Below are 23,671 nucleotides of genomic sequence, written 5' to 3'. Positions count from 1 at the left end.
TCAGTTATTCTGTCCTGAGAGTTCTGCCTATTCTAAAATGTCAAATGTCAAATAAATGAAATCACACAGGATGTACAAAGTCTTTGGGTCTGGCTTATCAGCATAAAGCACTTGAGGTTCATCCATGGTGGTTCCTAATCAGTGTGTATAAATCGACTGACAGGTTGTTTCCAGTTTTTGGAATTATTAATAAAGCTATTAAAAACATTTCCATGCAGGATTTTGTATAAACATAGATTTCATTTCACTTGGGTAAATATTTAGAAGTGAGACTGCAGGATTATACAGTAAAAATATGTTTAACTTTATAAGAAACTGCCACACTATTTTCCAAAACAGCTAGTAGTTATACCATTCTGGATTCCTCCTGGAAGAGTTCTAGTAGCTCTGTATCCTCACTAGCATTTGGTATGGTTAGTTTTTTTTTTTAAATAACTTATTTATTTTATTTTTGGTTGTGCCAGGTCTTCCCTGCAATGCTTGGGCTTTCTCTAGTTACAAAGCATAGCTTCTAGGCACGTGGGCTTCGGTAGTTGGAGCACATGGGCTCAGCAGTTGCAGCGTACGGGCTCGAGAACAGCGGGCTCGGTAGTGGTGCACCAGCTTAGCTTCTCCGGGGCATATGCAATCTCCCCAAACCAGGGACCAAACCCATGTCCCTGGCACTGGCAGGCAGATTCTTATCCACTGTAAGACCAGGCAAGCCCTGGTACGGTCAATTTTTTTAAGCCATTCAAATAAGTGTCTAGTGGTATCTCACTGTAGTTTTAATATGCAATTTCATAATCACTAATGATGTTAAGCATCTTTTCATGTGTTTATATCCCATCTGAATATCTTCTGGGTACTGCCTGCTTGTTTTTGAGTTAATATCTTATTATTTAAAGTGGTTGTTATTTTCTGGATACAATTCCTTTATCAGAAACGTGTTTTGTAAATATTTCCTCCCAAACTATGGCTTGTATTTCCATTCTTTTAACAATGTCTTTCAAATTTCTTAGAAAATTTTATTTGTGAGGAAGTCTAACTATAATTTTTTTTATTTTCTTTTCAGTTCAGTTCAGTCGCTCAGTCGTGTCCGACTCTCCACGACCCCATGAATCACAGCACGCGAGGCCTCCCTGTCCATCACCAACTCCCGGAGTTCACTCAAACTCATGTCCACAGAGTCGGTGATGCCATCCAGCCATCTCATTCTCCGTCGTCCCCTTCTCCTCCAGCCCCCAACCTTTCCCAGCATCAGAGTCTTTTCAAGTGAGTCAACTCGTCGCATGAGGTGGCCAAAGTATTGCAGTTTCAGCTTTAGCATCAGTCCCTCCAATGAACATCCAGGACTGGAGGCTAATTACAATATTATATTGGTTTTGCCATATATTGACATGAATCTGCCCCCAGTGTACATGTGTTCCCCTTCTTGAACCCCCCTCCCATATAATTTTTTTAAAAATGAATTATGCTCCAGTGTTATAGCTAAAAAATATTTATCCAATCCAAAGTTACCAAGATTTTCTCCTACATTTTGTTCTAAAAGTTCAACAATTTTCAGTTTTACATTCTGGACTATGAGTTTACATCTAGGGCTTTGAGTTAATTTTTAAGTATTGCACAGGAATGAATGAAGGGTTTTTTTCCCCCCTGCATTTCAATATACAATTATTCTATCTTGATTTAAAGACTATTTTTCTCAATAAGAAAAAGCCTTCTAATAATTATGACTGATCAGTAACATAAAGAGCAGCATCAAAAGAAATGAGAATCAGCTGTTCTGTCCAAATTACCTTTCCAACTCTCCCTCTATGAAGTCCCCAGAGGGGGATGTCTTAAGGAAAGACTTTACAGGTCTTCTTCCCTCATGCACTTAATCCTCACCCTCCAACAGTTCAGCTTTCATTGTTTATTATTAATTGAATTCTCACATAAAATTTCTCTTGAATAAGAGGTTAAATAATTTTTTAGATGAAAAAAAACCTGATGCAGTAACAAAACTAGGGATCATCTGAAGTTTTCCTTTGGTTATAAATTCCTAAGATCCATTTTCTAAAACTAGAATAACCACTGAAATTGATCCCCAACTAAGTTTAGTTTGTATGCTTAATCACTGAGTTTTAGACAGCATAACCTATATTAATTTAAAAAATACATTATGTAACAATAGTCAAGAGAAATCATAATAATGGCTATTTCCCTTACCTTCCAATTAAGATTCTAGCTTCTATCCAATTTCAGATACAAATATAATAGTAGTCTAGTGTTGAGTAATAAAAATGGTATATTAAGAAATGGGTTTACCTTATGTAACAGTGACATCAAAATGCTGTTTCTACATCTTTTAAGATACTCGTGAGGATTCACTTCACATTTTGAAATATTTTTTATCATTAATGATATATAGTTTTAGAATCATTTTTGTTCAAAATGCAAACATAATCAACTTCAACGGCTCAGTATTTCTGGATGTACTCTTCAGCCCCTGGTCTTATCATTTTGCTACTTATCATGTTTGCCACTCAACAGTGTGTAGGAACAAGAAGACATAAAACCCCTATTGGCATTACATTACCTATTCGATTACTTAATACTTCCATTTTCATATAAAGCTAAATGAATGGGCAAAACTTTGGTTTGAAAATTACCTGTGGGTTTTAGTTTTCCACATCAAGTATCAATTCAAAAACTATGAATAATTATATATAAGACTTCAACTGATTTCAACTGGAATATCATACTGATATACTGACCACTATACTTTAAGAAAAACATAACAAAGCTGGGGAAAATCTAAAAAGAAGGACAAAACTCATTAAAAAGTATACAACTGACTTTAGGGAATATCATTAAAAACACAAAACTCAAAGCAGTTTGTGTATCTCTGGTATGCTTCACAGCACCTTTTTAGAGCAATAGATTGTCATCAGACTTACTCATTTTGTGAACTAGTAAGAAACGCTACTGACAAACTCTTAAAATTTGAAACTTTACTGTAGACAGTAAACCTCATAATACCGGAATGAGAGAGTAATCTATTGAGGCTTAAAAGAGACAGTCATTGGAAAAAGTAAAATAATCTTATCCTCATTAATTTATGAACACGTGGCATGTGTAAATCCTCTTCCTCTCACACACATATCTGCCTCATTGCTTTTATACTTGACTAAGCAAATGATATTTGGGGAGTTTTTGTTTGTTTTTTTGCTACGCCTCACAGTGTGCAAGATCTTAGTTCTCCAAACTATGGAGGGAACCCGGGGCTCCCCTGCAGTGGAAGCTTGAAGTCTTTACTACTGGACCATCAGAGAATTCCCAGCAAGTGATATTTGATTAACATTTGATGAATAGGTAGATGGTACTTGAATGAAGAGCTAGTGAATTGGTAAAAAGCAGCTAGGCATAATTAACTGAAATCTGAATGCCCTAAAGCAGTAAAGAACAGCAAGGGCCAGGCTTGGTGCGGCTGAAGCACAGTTATATAAAAGACAGAGATACAAGATAAACTTAGAAATGTAGGAGTTAAATCACGAAAGACCTCAAAGGCCATGATAGGATTTTAATGTTTACTCTCAGGTCAGTAAGAAACACCAAAGGATTTTAGACATGAGGATGACACAACCAGCATTTTAAAAAGACTATTCTGGTCATCGTGTGGAAAATGAATTAGAGGAAGATTAAAGTATCTACGGAGATCAATTAAGAAACACCGCAACAATCCAGGCGAAAAATGATGGTAGCCTTAACTGGGATGATGGCAAGGTCAGTACACAGATCTAAGAGAGAGTTTAAAGACAAAACCAACCAGTCATAAGCATAAGCAGGCTTCCAAATTGTCCATTTACTTCTCTGTTTATTTTTTAATCTGTTTATATCTTTAAGGTGCAAATAGAAACTTAAATGTGACCTATTATTTAAATTATGTTGACAGGTTCAAAATGACGTGGCAAAAGAATGTACAATCAGAAGGAGAGTAGCTAAGAAACATGCCCATATATCTGATCAATGTAAACCAAACACAGAATGAAAAGTATATCTATACAATTGCATGTTTTTACTAGAAATCTTAGAAACTTTTTACAAAATGTATACTGTTGTACAATATAAACATAATAACAAGTTGCATCTAAAGTAACACCACATACAGAAAAATTTTATGTGAGTACCAAAATTCAGTCTGCTACTGATTAACAGAAGAACATTATTCATTTGACAGTTGTAATCACTCATACGTAATGCAGAAATAGGCTGTGTATGTTGTGTATACACACATATATATGCACAGTAACAAGCATAGGTTCCAGAAAAACCCAATATACTTAATTTTAGATGGTACTAGTGTATCTTACAATTTAACTGAGAAAATCACAAATAATATATTCATTACAAAACCAGAAAAAAACTTCTGGTGTCTACTTATAAACATCACAAAAATGGAAGCCTTTTGTAATTTTAATTTGATGTTTGTGTATGACTTAATATTTGTGTAAAATGCTTAACACAAATTATCTTTTTGTAATGATTATTTCTTCTTAAAATTTATATACAATCAAGAAATCACTATCCTAGAAGAACCCTGACCACCATACTGAAAAACCTGTTGTACAAAAATAACCCGGAAGGCAGAATCCTAGCAGTGTATAGCAGAAAATTCTTACCAATTTTTCATCAACTGTTATGAGTTGCGTGTCTCGAGTTTGGTCCTGTGCCAGCCTCCATGTGGAAGTGCTCAACGACCTGCAGTGTGAGACTTTAAGTTAAAAAATGATCCGTGCAATGAGAAAAGAGAGGCAGACAAATCTTACATAAAACAGCTACTTTAACAGTATCAGTCTTATAAAACAAAAAGAACAGAAAGAAAAGAGGGCACAAAAAATCCTTTTTCTCCACAATTAGTTCTGTCTGCTGAGATTCTGGCAGAGTCTCACTAGACATTTCACAAAAGGCTGTACTTTATGGCAGTCTATAGGCTCTCAGTCATAGAAGGCCCCCAGGAACAAGAACTGTTCTGCTCTCTATAAATGTACACTGGCTAGTTTGTCATTATGAGAAGGAAAAATGCAGAGCTATATCAACCCTTCTAGAAGGCTGATTCCTAAAGGATGCCATCAGAAAGAAACAAATATCTCAATCAAATTCTTAGTGGAATAAAGACAAAACTGTACAATTAACACAAGATTAACAAAAAGTTTCTTTGCTCTAATTTCAAATCAAAAGTAGTTTAAATAGGAATGATTTGTATGATCATTTAATATTATTGTTTTAACCCTGGATCCCATTCACAGAATTGAAGAAAGTCTGAATAGTTAAAATAGAAACATTAAGTCAGCAATAAAATCAGGACAGAATCTAACTCTTTTACATTAGTATGGTCTCTCCCTCAACCCAAAGAAGCCTGGCGCTAGTGGTAAAGAACCTGCCTACCAATGCAGGAGATGTAAGAGATGTGTGTTCCATCCCTGGGTTGGGAAGATCCTCTGGAGGAGGAAACAGCAGCCCACTCTAGTATTCTTACCTGGAAAATCCTATGGACAGAGGACCCTGACGGGCTCTGCGATCACAAAGAGTTGGACACCACTGAGCAACTAACACCACTACTACTAACAGATTTTTAAACTTCATGTACACATTGTAGTTTATACCAATGAATGTAATAGCCATCAATGATTGTGACAATTTAGCTTTTTTAAATTTTGCAAAATATTAAGATATCCTATGTAGATTTCTTTTTTGAAAGTAAGTTAATATATACAATTGACTCAAACCAAGTGAATACACAGTATTCAAATTCAACTCTTTCACTTAATGTAATATAATCACCATCATAATTTTGATGTTGCTGTTCAGCCACTAAGTCATGGCCAACTGTTTTAAGATACAACATAACCACCAATAATTGATACAAAACTTCACACCAATGTTTAATTTTCAATAGCTACACAGTTTTATAAAAAAAAATCTACTTACTAACAACATAAGATGTCTCATAATACAAAAGGTTTTATTTCATGAACATATATTTTCTAATAAGGGTTCATTATTTTCCCAAATTAATACCATTCATTACCACTGTAAATACCATGCTCAGAAATATATCCACACAAAAGAATATACTAAAGAAGTATAATTAAGCACCTTTGAAATCTATTTACTCTGGAAATCATTAAGATCAATAACTACATTTTGAATACTTTTAACCAAATCCATATACTGCAAGAAAAAAAAAGAGGCAATGAAAAGGGTACTCAGGAAAACGTGAAATATTAGAAGTATTAGAAAATGTAGCTATATTACAAGGAAATGAAACTACATAATTCCTCTAATGAACAGAAGTATTAGATCAAAATAGTGCAAATTAGATAGATTAAAACTATAATCCATGAACTGTGCAATTTTAAACGGTGTAGTAGATTTGACTGATTTAAAGGTTTGAGAGGAGTTGGTGATGGACAGGGAGGCCTGGCGTGCTGTGATTCATGGGGTCGCAAAGAGTCGGTCACGACTGAGCGACTGAACTGAACTGAAAGAATTTTAAATTGTATGATAAAATCTTATTGTAAATTAGTCAAAACACAAAATAAAATTTTAAAAACTTCTAAAGTATATATACTTTAAGGATTTGTTGTTCAGTCGCTAAGTTGTGTCTGACTCTGCAACCCTATGGACTGCAGCATGCAAGGCTTCCCTGTCCTTCACTATCTCCCGGAGTTTGCTCAAACTCGTGTCCATTGAATTGGTGATGCCATCCAACCAACTCATCTTCTATTGACCCCTTCTCCTGCTTTCAATCGTTCCCAGCATCAGTGCCTTTTCCAGTGAGTTGAAACTTTGTGCCAGGTGGCCAAAACACTGGGGCTTCAACTACAGCATCAGTCCTTCCAATGAATATTCAGAGTGGATTTTCTTTAGGATTGACTGGTTTGATCTCATTGCAGTCCAAGGGACTCTCAAGTCTTCTCCAACACCACAGTTTGAAAGCATCAATTCTTTAACGCTCAGCCTTCCTTATGATCCAACTCTCACACCTTTACATGACTACAGGAAAAACCATGGCTTTGACTAGACAGACTTTTCTTGGCAAAGTGGTATCTCTGATTTTTAATACACTATCTAGGTTTTGTCATAGTTTTTCTTTCAAGAAGCGAGTGTCTTTTAATTTCATGGCTATAGTCATCATTTGCAGTGATTTTTGAAGCCCAAGAAAACAAAGTCTGTCACTATTTCCATTGTTTCCCATCTATCTGCCATGAAGTGATGGGACTGGATGCCAAGATCTTTGTGTTTTGAACGTTCAGTTTTAAGCTAGCTTTTTCCACTCTCCTCTTTCACTTTCAGCAAGAAGCTCCTTAGTTCCTCTTCACTTTCTGCCATGAGGGTGGTGTTATCTGCATATCTGAAGTGAAGTGAAGTGAAGTCGCTCAGTCGTGTCCGACTCTTTGCGACCCCATGGACTGTAGCCCACCAGGCTCCTCCATCCATGGGATTCTCCAGGCAAGAATACTGGAGTGGGTTGCCATTTCCTTCTCCACTGCATATCTGAGGTTCTCGATATTTCTCCTGGTAATCTTGATTCCAGATTGTGCTTCATCCAGCCCAGCATTTCGCATGATGTACTCTGCATATAAATTAAATAAGCAGGGTGACAATATACAGATTTGATGTATAGAGTTTCCCTGGTGGCTCAGACAGCAAAGAATCTGCCTGCAGCGCGGGAGACCCAGGTTCAATTCCTGGGTCAGGAAGACTCTCTGGAGAAGTAAATGGCAACCCACTCCAGTATTCTTGCCTAGAAAATCCCATGGATGGATGAGCCTGGCAGGATACAGCTTATGGGGTTGCAAAGAGTCGGACACAACTGAGCCATTCCCAATTTTGAACCAGTCTGCTGTTCCATGTCCAGTTCTAACTGTTGCTTCTTGATCTGCATAACAGGTTTCTCAGGAGGCAGGTAAGGTGGTCTGGTATTCCTATCTCTTGAAGAATTTTCCACAGTTTGTTGTTATCCACACAATCAAAGCCTTTAGCATAGTCAATGAAGCAGAAGTAGACGTTTTTCTGGAACTTTCTTGCTTTTTCTATGATCCAACAGATGTTGGAAATTTGACCTCTGGTTCCTCTGCATTTTCTAATTCCAGCTTATACACATGGAAGTTCTCAGTTTATATACTGTAGAAGCCTAGCTGGAAGGATTTTGAGCATTATCTTGCTGGCATGTGAAAGAGTGCAATTGTGCAGTAGTTTGAACATTCTTTGGCACTGCCTTTCTTTGGGACTGGAATGAAAATTGACCTTTTCCAGTTCTGTGGCCACTTCTGAGTTTTCCAAATTTGCTGGCATACTGAATGCATCACTTTAACAGCATCAACTTTCAGGATTTGAAATAGCTCAGCTGGAATTCCATCGCCTTCACTAGCTTTCTTTGTAATGATGCTCCTGGGTGTTCACTGGAAGGACTGATGTTAAAGCTGAAACTCCAAAACTCTGGCCACCTCATACGACGAGTTGACTCACTGGAAAAGAGTCTGATGCTAGGAGGGATTGGGGGTGGGAGGAGATGGGGACGACAGAGAATGAGATGGCTGGATGGCATCACCGACTCGATGGGCATGAGTTTGAGTGAACTCTGGGAGTTGGTGATGGACAGGGAGGCCTGGCGTGTTGTGATTCATGGGGTCGCGGAGAGTCGGACACGACTGAGCGACTGAACTGAAGGCCCACTTGACTTCACATTCCAGGGTGTCTGGCTCTAGGTGAGTGATCACACCATCGTAGTTATCCAAAGTCATTAAAATCTTTTTTGTATAGTTCTTCTGTGTATTTTTGCCACCTCTTCTTAATATCCTCTGTTTCTGTTAGGTCTATACCATTTCTGTCCTTTGTTGTGCCCATCTTTGCATGAAATGTTTCCTTGGTATCTCTTAATTTTCTTGAAGAGATCTCTAGTCTTTCCCATTCTATTGCCTTCTCTATTTCTTTGCACTGTTCACTTAAGAAGGCTTTCTTAATCTCTATTTGATATTCTTTGGAACTCTGCCTTCAGATAGGTATATCTTTCCTTTTCTCCTTTGCCTTTTGCTTCTTTTCTTTTCTCAGCTATTTGGAAGGCCTCCTCAGACAACCATTTTGCCTTTTTGCATTTCTCTTTCTTGGAGATGGTTTTGATCACCACTCCCTGTACAATATCATGAACCTCCGTCCATAGTTTCTTCAGACACTCTATCACGTCATAACCATTAGTGAAAGTATTAATCGCTCAGTGGCAAGCAATTCTTTGCAACCCCATGGGCTGTAGCCTGCCAGGTTTCAATGTCCACTTGAATTCACAAGGCAAGAATACCAGAGTGGGTTGCCATTCCCTTCTCCAGGGGATCTTTCCAACCCAAATATCAAACCTAGAGTCATCAGGGAAGCCTTCATACTCCTGAGGATAGTTACAAAAAAATAAGTATTGGTAGACTACAGAGAAATAAGAACCCTTGTGCACTGCTAGTAAGAATGTAAAATGCAGTTGCTGTGGAAAACAGCATGGCAGTTTCTAAAAAATTAAACTCAGAATTAACATATGGTCCAGCAATTCCACTTATGGGTACAGCCACAAAATAATTGAAAACAAGGACTCAAATAGATACTTGTACACCAATATTCATAGCAGCATTATTAGCAACAATCAAAAAGCAAACACTGTCAAGTATTAATAATCATATTTTCCTTGACCATATATCAAAACACTAGGAAGTATACATGTAGAAATAACTAATATGCAATGATTAGTAAATAACTGGCGATTTTATTTTGCTATTGTACTTATTTTTGAGAAACTTAGAAATTTAATTTACTCCATGAACTTGCCTTGCTATTTACCATTTCTTTTGTTAACTGACCTGTTTACATTTCCAAGTTTCTTAAGTGTCAATCTAAATTTTGAGCTCAAAGGATAAACCATGAGAGCTGTGATGTTATCAATTATTATTAGAGTGTACAGACAATCAATTTTATTTAATTTTTTGTACAGGTTTCCTGAAAGAAAAAGAGGTATCCTGGAAATGGATATTAAGAGATATTATTTCTAACTCTGATTTTACTACTTACTGTTATGTCTATGAACAAATTATTTAACCTTTCTGCATCTAAATTTCATTTTTGTATATTTGTAACATGAAGACTGGTTGCTCTATTTTTTTTCTAATGATGAGTCAATGTTATTCTAATAAGCGGAACAGATCATAGTTCTAGTTTGTTTTAAAAGGCAATCTTTTTGCCTGAAAAATCCCAAGGACACAGGAGCCTGGTGGGCAACACAGGGTCATAGGGTCAGACATGACTGAGCACCTAAGCAAGCTCATAGAGAAAATTCAAACTGTCTTCATCACACTGCACTCACCTGACAGAAGCAAGAAAGAACTATTAACAGGAAAAATAAACACCACAGGTCAAGAGATCATTTTAATATTCTGGAAAAATATGCAGAGTAAAAGGAAAGGCAAAGATCTACAAAAGATTTGGTTAAATTCAGTGGAAACAACAGAGAATATAACATAATATATTCACAAATAAGTTATTTAATTCTAGTTTAAATTTATTCCAATAATGTCTAATCTTCACCTATGCAATTAATATTATCTTAAAATGTTAAACTAATAAGTAAAACTTATAATACCCTGCTAGTAGATATCTTACACTTTTCTGAGCCAGGTAGAACTTGTAGCAGGAACTAACAGCTGTTGTGCCAAGCTAAAACCTTAAACTAATTTCTTGAGAGTCATCCAACAGACTAAGGAAAGATATGTGTAAGAGGGATAAGAGTAATTATGCTCACATACCAAAGTTTGGAATGGAACTGAAGAGTATAAGGAGGAGAATGCGGGCAAGGGTAATTTTGGAGAGTAGTAACAAAGAACCTGAAGGGCATAATGGAAATCATAAAGGAGAAAGAAATATGCTTAAGTTTATACTAATAGGATATCAAAATAAATATATATGAGTTTAACAAAGGGAATAAGAATTACAGATGTTGTGGTGATGACAGTAATAATATTACAAAACACAACAAATATATGAAAAGTTCATATTTATGAAGGCCAATGATTGAGCTATACTGGTCATTAAGCAATAACTTCACTGATTTGGAATGCCTTAAAGAAAGGAATTGAGTTGCTGTACTTTTGGCATGTCTTGTAAATAATGGAAGCTAGTTTACCATAAAGATGTCAGTTATTAATCTACAAATTAAATATAATTATGAAACCTCTAACAGAATTTTTATAAAGTTAGATGATTCTCATGAGGGAAAAGTAATTCACAAAAACAGCCAAGAAAATTTTGAAAAACAATCAGAGGCATCTTTCAGAGATGTTGCAGGTTCACTTTCAAACTACTGCAGTAAAGGAAATCTAGCAATAAAGAAAGTCACAAATGTTTTGGTTTGCTGGAGCATATAATAGTTATATTTATACTATACTATACACAGTAGAACTGTACAAAAAGAATCTTCACGACCCAGATAGTCACGATGGTGTGATTACTCATCTAGAGCCAGACATCCTGGAATGTGAAGTGAAGAGGGCCTTAGAAAGCATCACTACGAACAAAGCTAGGGGAGGTGATGGAATTCCAGTTGAGCTACTTCAAATCCTGAAAGATGATGCTGTGAAAGTGCTGCACTCAATATGCCAGCAAATTTGGAAAACTCAGCAGTGGCCACAGGTCTGGAAAAGGTCAGTTTTCATTCCAATCCCAAAGAAAGGCAATGCCAAAGAATGCTCAAACTACTGCACAATTGCACTCATCTCACACGCTAGTAAAGTCATGCTCAAAATTCCCCAATCAGGCTTCAGCAATACATGAACCATGAACTTCCAGATGTTCAAGCTGGTTTTAGAAAAGGCAGAGGCACCAGAGATCAAATTGCCAACATCCGCTGGATCATGCAAAAAGCAAGAGAGTTCCAGAAAAACATCTACTTCTGCTTCATTGACTATGCCAAAGCCTTTGACTGTGGATCACAGTAAACCGTGGAAAATTCTGAAAGAGATGGGAATACCAGACCACCTGACCTGCCTCTTGAGAAACCTATATGCAGGTCAGGAAGCAACAGTTAGAACTGGACATGGAACAACAGACTAGTTCCAGATAGGAAAAGGAGTATGTTGAGGCTGTATATTGTCACCCTGCTTATTTAACTTATACGCAGAGTACATCATGATGAACGCTGGGCTGGAAGAAGCACAAGCTGGAATCAAGATTGCCAGGAGAAATATCAATAACCTCAGATATGCAGATGACACCACCCTTATGGCAGAAAGTGAAGAACTAAAGAGCCTCTTGATGAAAGTGAAAGAGGAGAGTGAAAAAGTTGGCTTGAAGGTCAACATTCAGAAAACAAAGATCATGGCATCTGGTCCCATCACTTCATGGGAAATGGACAGGGAAAGAGTGGAAACAGTGTCAGACTTTATTTTTTTGGGCTCCCAAATCACTGCAGATGCTGATTGCAGCCATGAAATTAAAAGACACTTACTCCTTGGAAGGAAAGTTATGACCAACCTAGATAGCATATTAAAAATCAGAGATATTACTTTGCCAACCAAGGTCCGTCTAGTCAAGGCTATGGTTTCCAGTAGTCATGTATGGGTGTGAGAGTTGGACTGTGAAGAAAGCTGAGCGCCGAAGAATTGATGCTTTTGAACTGTGGTGTTGGAGAAGACTGTTGAGAGTCCCTTGGACTGCAAGGAGATCCAACCAGTCCATTCTAAAGGAGATCAGTCCTGGGTGTTCATTGCAAGGACTGATGCTAAAGCTGAAACTCCAATACTTTGGCCACCTCATGCGAAGAACTGACTCAGTGGAAAAGACTCTGATGCTGGGAGGGATTGGGGGCAGGAGGAGAAGGGGACAACAGAGGATGAGATGGCTGGATGGCATCACGGACTCAATGGACATGAGTTTGAGTAAACTCTGCGAATTGGTGATGGATAGGGAGGCCTGGCGTGCTGGAATTCATGGGGTCGCAAAGAGTCGGACATGACTGAGTGACTGAACTGAATAGTCTATTAAGTGTGCAATAGCATTGTATCTTTTTTAAAAAAAAGTTCTTTAATTTTAAAATACTTTATTGCTAAAAAATGCAAAGCTTCAACTGAGACTTCAACAAGTCACAATCTTTCTGAAATAGTAAATCAAGGATCAGTGATCACTGTTTCAAAAAAAGGTGGTAATAATAATGAAAGTGTTTGAAATAAAGTGAGAATTCCCAAAATGTGACAGACACAAGTGACCAAATGCTGTTGGGAAATGGTGCTGACAGACTTGCTCAATGGAGGGTTTCCACAAACCTTCAATTACTGTATCTGTGAAGCACAATAAAATAAGGTATGCCTACATAAGGCAGGATCTGCCTTACCAATTAATATGCTATAGCAATTAAAATGGCATGGTGTTAGCAAAGGTATACACATATAGATCAAAAAAATAGTTCAAAGTACAGAAACAAATTACTTAGATCTGTAAATTTATTATATAATAAAAGTACAATTTCAAATCTGTGATGAAAAGCTAGAATATCTGGTAAATGATACTGAGACAACTAGCTATCCTGCCATGGAAGAAAAATATTTAAATCCTCTTACAAAATAGTTACTTCATATAGCAAGGAATTCCAGATAGAGTAATACATACACACACTATATTGTTTGCATAAATTACTGGGATAAAACATAAGAATTTAAAAAATAAAAATACAATATCCACTGACAAGAATCCACCTGCCAATGCAAAAGACATGGATTCGATCCCTGGTCCAGGAAGGTCCCACATGCCACAGAGCAACTAAGCTTGAGCACAATTACTAAGCTTGTGCACTAGAGCCTGTGAACTGCAACTGCTGAGCCCATACACCTAGAACCTGTGTTCCACAATAAGAGAAGCCATTGCAATGAGAGTAGACCTCGTTTGCCCCAACTAAAGAAAGTCCATGCGCAGCAAAGACCCAGCACAGACAAAAATAAATAATTAATTTTTAAAAAAGGCTATCCATGAACTGTAGAATATCTACAAAGCAAATAACTTCTGAACAACAGAAGGTACTGCAGACTAAATTAAAGGAAGAATCAGAGATAATAAGTACAGTACACAGAGTAGATAAAAGACTAATACCTAGAATATATAAAGGACTCAGGAATCAAGAAAAAAATCACCCCCAAAATTGGAGGAATAAAGCGTAGGGTATGAACACAGTAGACATTAATGCCAACTATGTTGCTAATCACCTTAACAATTTATTGACCAGACATATTAATATGTCTTTTGTTATCCTAACATTACTAACCAGAGATGTTTCAATACTCACTTACATAATACATCACCAGCCACAGGCATTAGTTTCTGTAATAGTGCCCCAGTCAATGTGTTAAATGACAATAGACTACACCAACAGGAAGAAAAAATGTGTCAAGTGATGAAAACAAAAACCCAGAACCCAGTGATGTTTCCTGAAAGAACCCCATTTTAAATATAGATACAGACATTAAAAGTAAAGAGATGGAGAAAGACACATCATGCTTACAGAAATCAGATCTTACTTCTGCAGATATATTACTCTCTAAGCAAAGTTCAGCAAAAAGAACATTATCACAAATAAAGAAGGGCATTACATCATCATAAAGGAGTCAATTCTCCAAGAAAATATTAACAGTTCTAAAGGTGTATATGCCACCTTTAGAGCATGTTAAAATATGTGAGGAAAAAACTAAAAGAACTGCGAGGAGAAACAAAGAAATCCATTAGTATAGCTGGAGACTTCAATACTCTTTTAATAGTAATTTGACAGAACCATTAGGCAGAATATCAGTAAGGATATAGTTGAACTGAAAAGCCCATTCAATCAACTGAATTTAATGGACATTTATAGAATGCTTCATCCAACAACAGCAGAACATACATTACTAATATATACATGGAATATACATGGAACAGTCACAAAGAGAGACCACCTTCTAGGCCATAATGCACATTAACAAATTAAAAAAAATAAAAAATACACCATTTACACACTCAGTCAACAATGGAATTAAACTAGAAATCAGTAACAGAAAACTAGAAAATCCCTAATTACAGTTGACCCTCTAACAACACGCATTTGAGCTGCACAGGTCCAGTTACACATAGATCTTTTTAAAGTACATACATGTACTATAAATACATTTTCTCTTCCTCATGATTTCCTCAATGTTTTCTTTTCTCTAGCTTACTTTATTGTAAGAATATAGTTTATAATATATACAACATACAAAATAATCAACTATTCATGTTATCAGTAAGGCTTTTGGCCAACAGTATGCTATTTGTAAGATACCAAGTTTGGAGGGAGTCAAAACTATACATGAATTTTCAAATTCACAGGGAAGCACCCCTAACCCCCATGATACTCAAGAGGTAATTGTATTTGGAGACTAAATAACATACTTCTAAATAACTTAAGGGTCAAAAGAGGAATTCTCAAGAGAAATTTTAAAGTATTTTGAACAAAATGAAAATACATTTCAAAATTTTGTGGGATACACCAAATGCAGTGTTTAGAAATTTATAACACTGAATGTATATATTAGAAAAAAAAAAAATTCAACCACCTAAGTATCCACTATAAGAAACTATAGAAGAGAGCAATCAATATAAGTCTCAGGTATTTCCACTGGGGCTTTGTTCTATATTCTGGGTTTGGGACATAGGCTGTTCCCACAGCAACATGAACTTAAACAACAACCTCTGTCACAAAGCACACATTGCTGTTAGATTCTCCCTTTGGCCCTCAAAGACCTGCTACGGTGTGGACTAGACCAAAGCCCCCAGATCATGTCTGAAGAACCTTCTTACCCGAATGATTGGCTGTTCCTCCCAATCATCACTCTGAACTTGTGGACATGAAACACCTTGAAACAGTCCCTGCAGAAGGCTTCTCCTCTTATATTCCCAGGGCAGGTAACCATCTCAACACTAAGACCTGGGTACACCTAACTGCCTGCAGGCCCGAGTGCTGGACACCTCATACCAAACAACCAGCAATACAGTAGCACAGCCCTTCTCATCAAAAGAGAGGATGCCTATAGCCATACTAAGCTCACAGACACCTCAAACCATACCACCTGACACAGTTCTTCCCATAAGAGAGTAAACACTCAGCATCACCCACCAGAGTGTAGATTACTGTCCCTCCCACCAGGAAGCCTACACAATCCCCTGGACCAACCTAACCAAGGGGAAAACAACAGAAGCAAGTGGAAAGGAGTCTACAGTAGATAAAAAGGAGATCATAAACAAAGTAAGTTAAACAAAATGACACAGAAGGGAAATATGCTGCAGATGACGGAGCAAGGTAAAAACCTACAAGATCAAATAAGTGAAGAGAAAATAGGCAATCTACTTGAAAATAATTCACAGTAATGACAGTAAAGATGACTCAAAGACTCAGAATGGAGGCACAGACCGAGAAGATATAAGAAATGTCTTAACAAAGACCTAGCAGAACTAAAAAACAATCAGTGATAAATACAACTGAAGTGGAAAACACACTAGATGGAATCAATAACAGAATAACTGAGGAAGAAGAACAGATAAGTGAGTTAGAAGATAAAATGGTGAAAATAACTGCTGTGGAGCAGAATAAAGAACAAAAAGAAATGAGGACAGTCTCAGAAACTTTTAGGACAACATTAAATGTACCAATGGAAACAGTAACAGACTTTATTTTCTAGGGCTCCTATTTCAGTTCAGTTCAGTCGCTCAGTCGTGTCCGACTCTCCGCGACCCCATGAATCACAGCACGCCAGGCCTCCCTGTCCATCACCAACTCCCGGAGTACACTCAAACTCATGTCCACAGAGTCGGTGATGCCATCCAGCCATCTCATTCTCCGTCGTCCCCTTCTCCTCTCGCCCCCAACCTTTCCCAGCATCAGAGTCTTTTCCAGTGAGTCAACTCGTCGCATGAGGTGGCCAAAGTATTGCAGTTTCAGCTTTAGCATCAGTCCCTCCAATGAACATCCAGGATTGATCTCCTTTAGAATGGACTGGTTGGATCTCCTTGCAGTATAAGGGACTCTCAAGAGTCTTCTCCAACACCACAGTTCAAAAGCATCGATTCTTTGGCGATCAGCCTTCTGCTCCTATTTAGTCACTGCGGGCTTCCCTGGTGGCTCAGAGGTTAAAGCGTCCGCCTCCAATGCGGGAGACCCGGGTTCGATCCCTGGGTCGGGAAGATCCCCTGGAGAAGGAAATGGTAACCCACTCCAGTATTCTTGCCTGGAGAATCCCATGGACAGAGAAGCCTGGTAGGCTACAGTCCATGGGGTCGCAAAGAGTCGGACACGACTGAGCGACTGAACAGAACGGATTTAGTCACTGCAGACAATGACTGCAACCATGAAATTAAAAGACGCTTGCTCCTTGGAAGAAAAGTTCTGACAAACCTAGACAGCATATTAAAAAGCAGAGACTACTTTGCCAACAAAGGTCCATCTAGTCAAAGCTATGGTTTTTCCAGTAGTCATGTATGGATGTGAGAGTTGGACTGTGAAGAAAGCTGATCGCCGAAGAATTGATGCTTTTGAACTGTGGTGCTGGAGAAGACTCTTGAGAGTCCCTTGGACTATAAGGAGATCCAACCAGTCCATCCTAAAGGAAATCAGTCCTGAATATTCAGTGGGAGGACTGATGCTGAAGCTCAAACTCCAATACTTTGGCTACCTGATGCAAAGAACTGACTCGTTGGAAAAGACCCTTATGATGGGAAAGAGACTGAAGGAAGGAGAAGGAGACAACACAGGATAAGGGTTGGATGGCATCACTGACTCAATGGACATGAGTTTGAGCAAGCTTCAGGAGTTGGTGATGGACAGGGAAGCCTGGCATGCTGCAGTCCATGAGGTCACGAAGAGTTAGACACAGATGAACAACTGAACTGACTGAAATGTATCAACAGTCAAGCTATATGGGTCCCATGAGAAGAAAAGAAAGGATTTGAGAAAATATTTGAAGACATCATAGTTGAAAACTTCCCTAACATGTTACCAGCAGTCATGTACGAATGTGACAGTTGGACAATAAAGAAGGCTAAGTGCCAAGAACTGATGTTTTCAAACTGTGGTGCTGGAGAAGACTCTTGAGAGTCTCTTGGAATGCAAGGAGATCAAACCTGTCAATCTTAAAGGAAATCAACCCTGAACATTCACTGAAACAACTGATGCTGAAGCTGAAGCTCCAATACTTAGGCCACCAGATGTGAAGAGCTGACTCACTGGAAAAGACCCTGATGCTGGGAAACATCGAGGGCAGGAGAAGAAGGGGATGACAGAGGATGAGATGGTTGAATGGTGTCACTGACTCAATGGACATGAGTCTGAGCAAACTCAGAGAGATGGTAAAGGACAAGGAGGCCTGGCGTGCTGTAGTTCATGAAGCTGGAAAGAGTCAGACATGACTTAGTGACTGAATAGCATGAGTATAGGAAAGGAAATAGCTCACCCAAGTCCAAGAAGCACAGAGAGTCCCATACAGGATAAACCCAAGGAGAAACACACCACAACACATATTTGTCCAAGTAACAAAAATTAAATTCAAAGAATAAATATTAAAAGCAGAAAGAGAAAAGCAACAAATAACATACAAGGGAATTCCCATAAATATATTAGCTGATTTTTCAGCAGAAACTCGGCATGCCAGAGGCAGTGGCAGGATATATTTAAAGTGATGAAAGGGAAAAACCAACAACCAAGATAACTCTACCCAGCAAGGATCCCAATCAAATTCAACTGAGAAGTCAAAAGTTTTACAGCCAAGCAAAAGCTAAGAGAATTCAGCACTACCAAACCAGCTTTCCAACAAACACTATAAGAACTTCTCTAGGTGAGAAACACGAGAAGAAAGACATACAAAAGAAAAAAACATACAAAAAGAAACTCAAAACAAAATTAAGAAAATGGTGATGGTAACACACATTATCGGAGAAGGCAATGGCAAGCCACTCCAGTACTCTTGCCTGGAAAATCCCATGGAGGAGGAGCTTGGTAGGCTGCAGTCCGTGGGGTCGCTAAGGGTCGGACATGACTGAGCGACTTCACTTTCACTTTTCACTTTCACACATTGGAGAAGGAAATGGCAACCCACTCCAATGTTCTTGCTTGGAGAATCCCAGGGACAAGGGAGCCCAGTGGGCTTCCGTCTATGGGGTCACACAGAGTCGGACACGACTGAAGTGACTTAGCAGCAGCAGCAGCAACACATATTATCAATAATTACCTTAAATGGAAATGCATTAAGTGTTCCAACCAAATGACACTGACTGGCTGAATGGATACAAAAATAAGGCTTGTATAGATGCTCTCTACAGGAGACCCACTTCACATCTAAGAAGACATATAGACTGAAAGTGAGGGAATGAAAAATATGTTCTATGCAAACAGAAATCAAAAGAAAGCTGGAGTAGAAACACTCATATCAGACAAAATAGACTTTAAAATAAAGACTATTTCAAGAGACAATGAAGGATACTACATAATGATCTAAGGATCATTTCAAGAAGGTATTAATCATAAATATTTATGTGCCCAATACAGGAGCACTTCAGTGTATAAGGCAAATGCTAACAGCCATGAAAGGGAGAATGAGTAATAACACAATAGTAGGGTACTCTAACACTATTCTGTACCAACAGATAGATTGTCCAGACAGAATAATGATAAGGAAACGCAGCCCTTAAATGACACATTAAACTAGACAGACTTAACATTTATAGGACATTCCATCCCAGAAAAGCAAAATACACTTTTTCTCAAGTGTACATGGAACATTCTCTATGATAGATCACATTTTGGGTCATAAACCAAGACTTGGTAAATTTATGAAAATTGAAATCTTATCAAGCGTCTTTTGTGACCACAATGCTATGAGGTTAGAAATCAATTACAGAAAAAAAGAAAATTGTAAAAAAAACAAACATGGAAGCTAAACAATACATTACTACACAACAAAGACATCACAGTGAAGAAATCAAAGAAATTTAAAAAATACTTAGAAACAAATGACAATGAAAACACAACAACCCAAAACCTATGAGACACAGCAAAAGCAAATCTCAGAGGGAAATTTATAGCAATACAATTCTACCTCGAGAAACAAGAAAAATCTCAAATAAACAACCTAACTTCTCACCTAAAGCAACTAGAGAAAGAAGAACAAATAAAACCAAAGTTAGTTAAAGAAAAGAAATCATATAGATTAGAGGAGAAATAAATGAAATAGAAATGAAGAAAACAATAGCAAAGATCAGTGAAACTAAAAATGGGTTGTTTGAGAAGACCAACCAGACAAACAAAGTGAAAGTTGCTCAGTCATGTCCGATTCTTTGTGACCCATGGACTGTAGCACACCAGGCTTCTCTGTCCATGGAATTCTCCAGGCCAGAATACTGGAGTGGGTAGCTGCTCCCATCTTCAGGGGAATCTTTGGAACCCAGGGATCGAACCCAGGTCTCCCACGTTGCAGGCAGATTCTTTACCATCTGGGCCACCAGATAAACGTTTAGCTTCCATTAAGGAAAAAAGGTAGAGGATTCAAATCAATAAAATTAGAAATGGAAAAGGAGAAGTTACAATGGACAATGCAGAAATACAAAGAATCATAACACACTATCACAAGCAACTATATGTCAATGAAATGGACAATCTGGCAAAATAGACAAATTCTTAGAAAAGTATAACCTTCTAAGACTGAACCATGGAGAAATACAAAATATGAACAGAGCAATGACCAGTAATGAAACTGAAACTCTGGTATTAATAAGTCTTCCAAAAAACAAAATCCAGGACCAGATGGCTTCATAGGTGAATTCTATCCAGCATTTAAGGAAGAGCTAAACTTTTCAAACTCATCCAAAAAATTAGAGGGAAGAATACTTCTAAGCTCATTCTATGAAGCCACCATTACTCTCATACTAAAACCAAACAAAAGTATCACAAAAAAAGAAAATTACAGGACAATATCACCAATGAACATAGACGCAGAAAGCCGTCAACAAAATACCAGCAAACTGAATCCAACAATACGTTAAAAGGGGATTCCTTCGTGGCTCAAACAGCCAAAGTAACCTTAAAAAAGAAAAATGGAGCTGGAAGAATTAGGCTCCCTGACTTCAGACTATACTAAAAACCTATAATCATCAAAACACTACGGTACTGGAGCAAAAAAAGAAATATAGATCAATGAAACAGAATAGAAAGCCCAGTGATACACACATGCATCTATGAACTCCTAATCTATGACAAAGGAGGCAAGAATATAGAGTGCAGATTATTTTTTCCCAATATGTGGAGCTAGAAAAACTCTTTAAGGATGAAATTACAGCACCCCTAATGCCACATACAAAAAAACCCCAAAACCTCAAAATGCATTAAAGACCTAAATGTAAGGCTAGACATTATAAAACTCCAAGATGAAAACATAGACAGAACACTCTTTGACATAAATCTCAGCAAGATCTTTTTTGACTCACGTCCTAGAGTAATAAAAATAAAACCAAAATTAAACCAATGAAACCTGTTTACACTCAAAAGCTTTTGCACACTAAAGGAAACCATAAACCAGGTGAAAAGACAACCCTGAGAATGTGAAAGAAATGTATTTGCAAATGAAGCAATTAGCATAAGGATTAATCTCCAAAATATACAAAAGCTCATGTACCTCAATATCAAAAAAACAACCCAATCAACAAATGGCAGAAGACCTAAATAGACATTTCTCTAAAGGATACATGTAGATGGACAACAAACACATGAAAAGATGCTCAACATCAATAATTATTAGAGAAATAACTTACACCAATAAGAATGACCATCTTCAAAAAATCTACAAGCAATGAGTTCTGGAGAGGGTGTGGAGAAAAAAGAACACTGTTGGTGGGAATGTAAATTGATACGCCCACCACATAACCAGCAAAACATACAGTATCATTTATATTATCACCAAAAAATAAATAATATTTAGGAGTAAGTCTAAGAAAGCATCTATATGAAGAATACTAGAAAACTCTGATGAAAGAAATCACAAACATCTAATAAAATGAAGGGGCTTTTCCATGTTCACCCATGCTCTTCCTGACTTAATATTGTTAAGGTGCCAGCCCTCCCCAAGTTACTCTATAGACCATCACATCCAAATCAAGATTCCAAAAAGTTATTTTGTGGATATCAGCAAACTGATTCCAAATTCAAACAGAAGGACAAAAGATCCAAAATAGCATGATACTATGGTGTACATCTTTTGTCTTATCTTAGCAGTTTGTATCGGAGAAGGCAATGGCAAGCCACTCCAGTACTCTTGCCTAGAAAATCCCATGGATGGAGGAGCCTGGTGGGCTGCAGTCCGTGGGGTCGCTAAGGGTCGGACACGACTGAGCGACTTCACTTTCACTTTCACTTTCTATGAAAGAATAACAAAATCAGAGGACTCACACTGACATCAGACTCACTACACATCAGTAATTAAGACAATGTAGCACTGACAAAAGAACAGACAAATAGATCAATGACACACAATTGATAGCCAAGAAATATACTACTCTATAAATAGAGTCAACTGATCTTTGGGAAAGAAGCAAAGGCAATCCAAGGGAAAAAAGATAATCTAATATAAGGAACTAGAACACAGCTCCTGCAAAAGAATGAATCTACATACTAACATTACACCTTTTACAAAAATTAATTCAAAAACAGATCATAACTCTGAATGTAAGAAACAAAACTATCAAACATCTAGAACATAACATAAAAGTCTAGGCGACTCTGGGTTGGTGCTGAGTTTTTAGACACCATAATGAAAGCACAAATGAAAAAAAAAACTAGATGAGTTTGACTTTATTAAAATTAAAAGCTTTTGCTTTGTGAAAAATACTTTAAGAGAATGAAAAGCACAGAGTAGGAGAAAATAATTGCAAAACACATATCTGATAAAGAATATAAAAAGTCTTACAATTCCAACAGTAAGAAAACAACTCGATTAAAAAACGGGCAAAAAAGGACTTTTCTAGTGGTCCAGTGGTTAAGAATCTGACTGCCAATGCAGAGGACATGGGTTCAATCCCTGGTCCAGGAAGATCCCATATGACACAGGGTAACCAAGTCCATGAGCCACAGCTACTGAAGCCCATATGCCCTAGAGCCCATGCTCCACAACAAGAGAAGCCACCACAATGAGAAAGCCACATACCACAACTAGACAGTAGCCCCTGTTTGCTGCAACGAGAGAAAGTTCATGCAGAAACAAAGACCTAGTGGAGAAAACATCTGAACAGACACCTCACCAAAGAAGATATATGAAAGGTGTTTCAACATCATATGTCATTTGGGAACTGAAAATTAAGGTAACAGTGAGATGCTACTACATACATGAATTAGAATGGGCTTCCCTGGTGGCTCAAATGGTAAAGAATCTGCCTGCAAGGCAGGAGACCCAGGTTCAATTCCTGGGTTGGGAAGAAGGGAATGACTACCCATTCCTGTATTATTGCTTGGAGAATTCCATGGACAGAGGAACCTGGTGGGTTACAGTCCATGAGCATGTGGAGCAAGAAGTCTCACTCACAGTGGCAGAAATGCAAAATGGTATAATTACTGTAGAAGATAGTTTGGCAGATCTGTACAAAG

At 37.7% G+C, this 23,671-nt stretch overlaps 1 protein-coding gene across 1 annotated transcript in view; it reads right to left on the bottom strand.

Annotated features, from left to right (window-relative positions):
* NDUFS4 (NADH:ubiquinone oxidoreductase subunit S4) overlaps window positions 1–23,671 on the bottom strand; it is a 122,870-nt gene that overhangs the window by 55,859 nt on the left and 43,340 nt on the right. Inside the window, exon 2 of the mRNA XM_055422058.2 lies at window positions 4,644–4,722. Coding sequence (XP_055278033.1) covers window positions 4,644–4,722 — 79 coding nt within the window. The remainder of the gene's footprint in view (window positions 1–4,643; window positions 4,723–23,671) is intronic.

Source organism: Moschus berezovskii, chromosome 18 (genome assembly GCF_049115385.1).
Source record: "Moschus berezovskii isolate FMDL1 chromosome 18, NW_MosBer_1.0, whole genome shotgun sequence".
In the NCBI taxonomy this organism is placed as follows: Eukaryota; Metazoa; Chordata; class Mammalia; order Artiodactyla; family Moschidae; genus Moschus; species Moschus berezovskii.
Note: the sequence above shows the minus strand (reverse complement) of the source record. Positions and strands in the feature narration are given on the sequence as shown.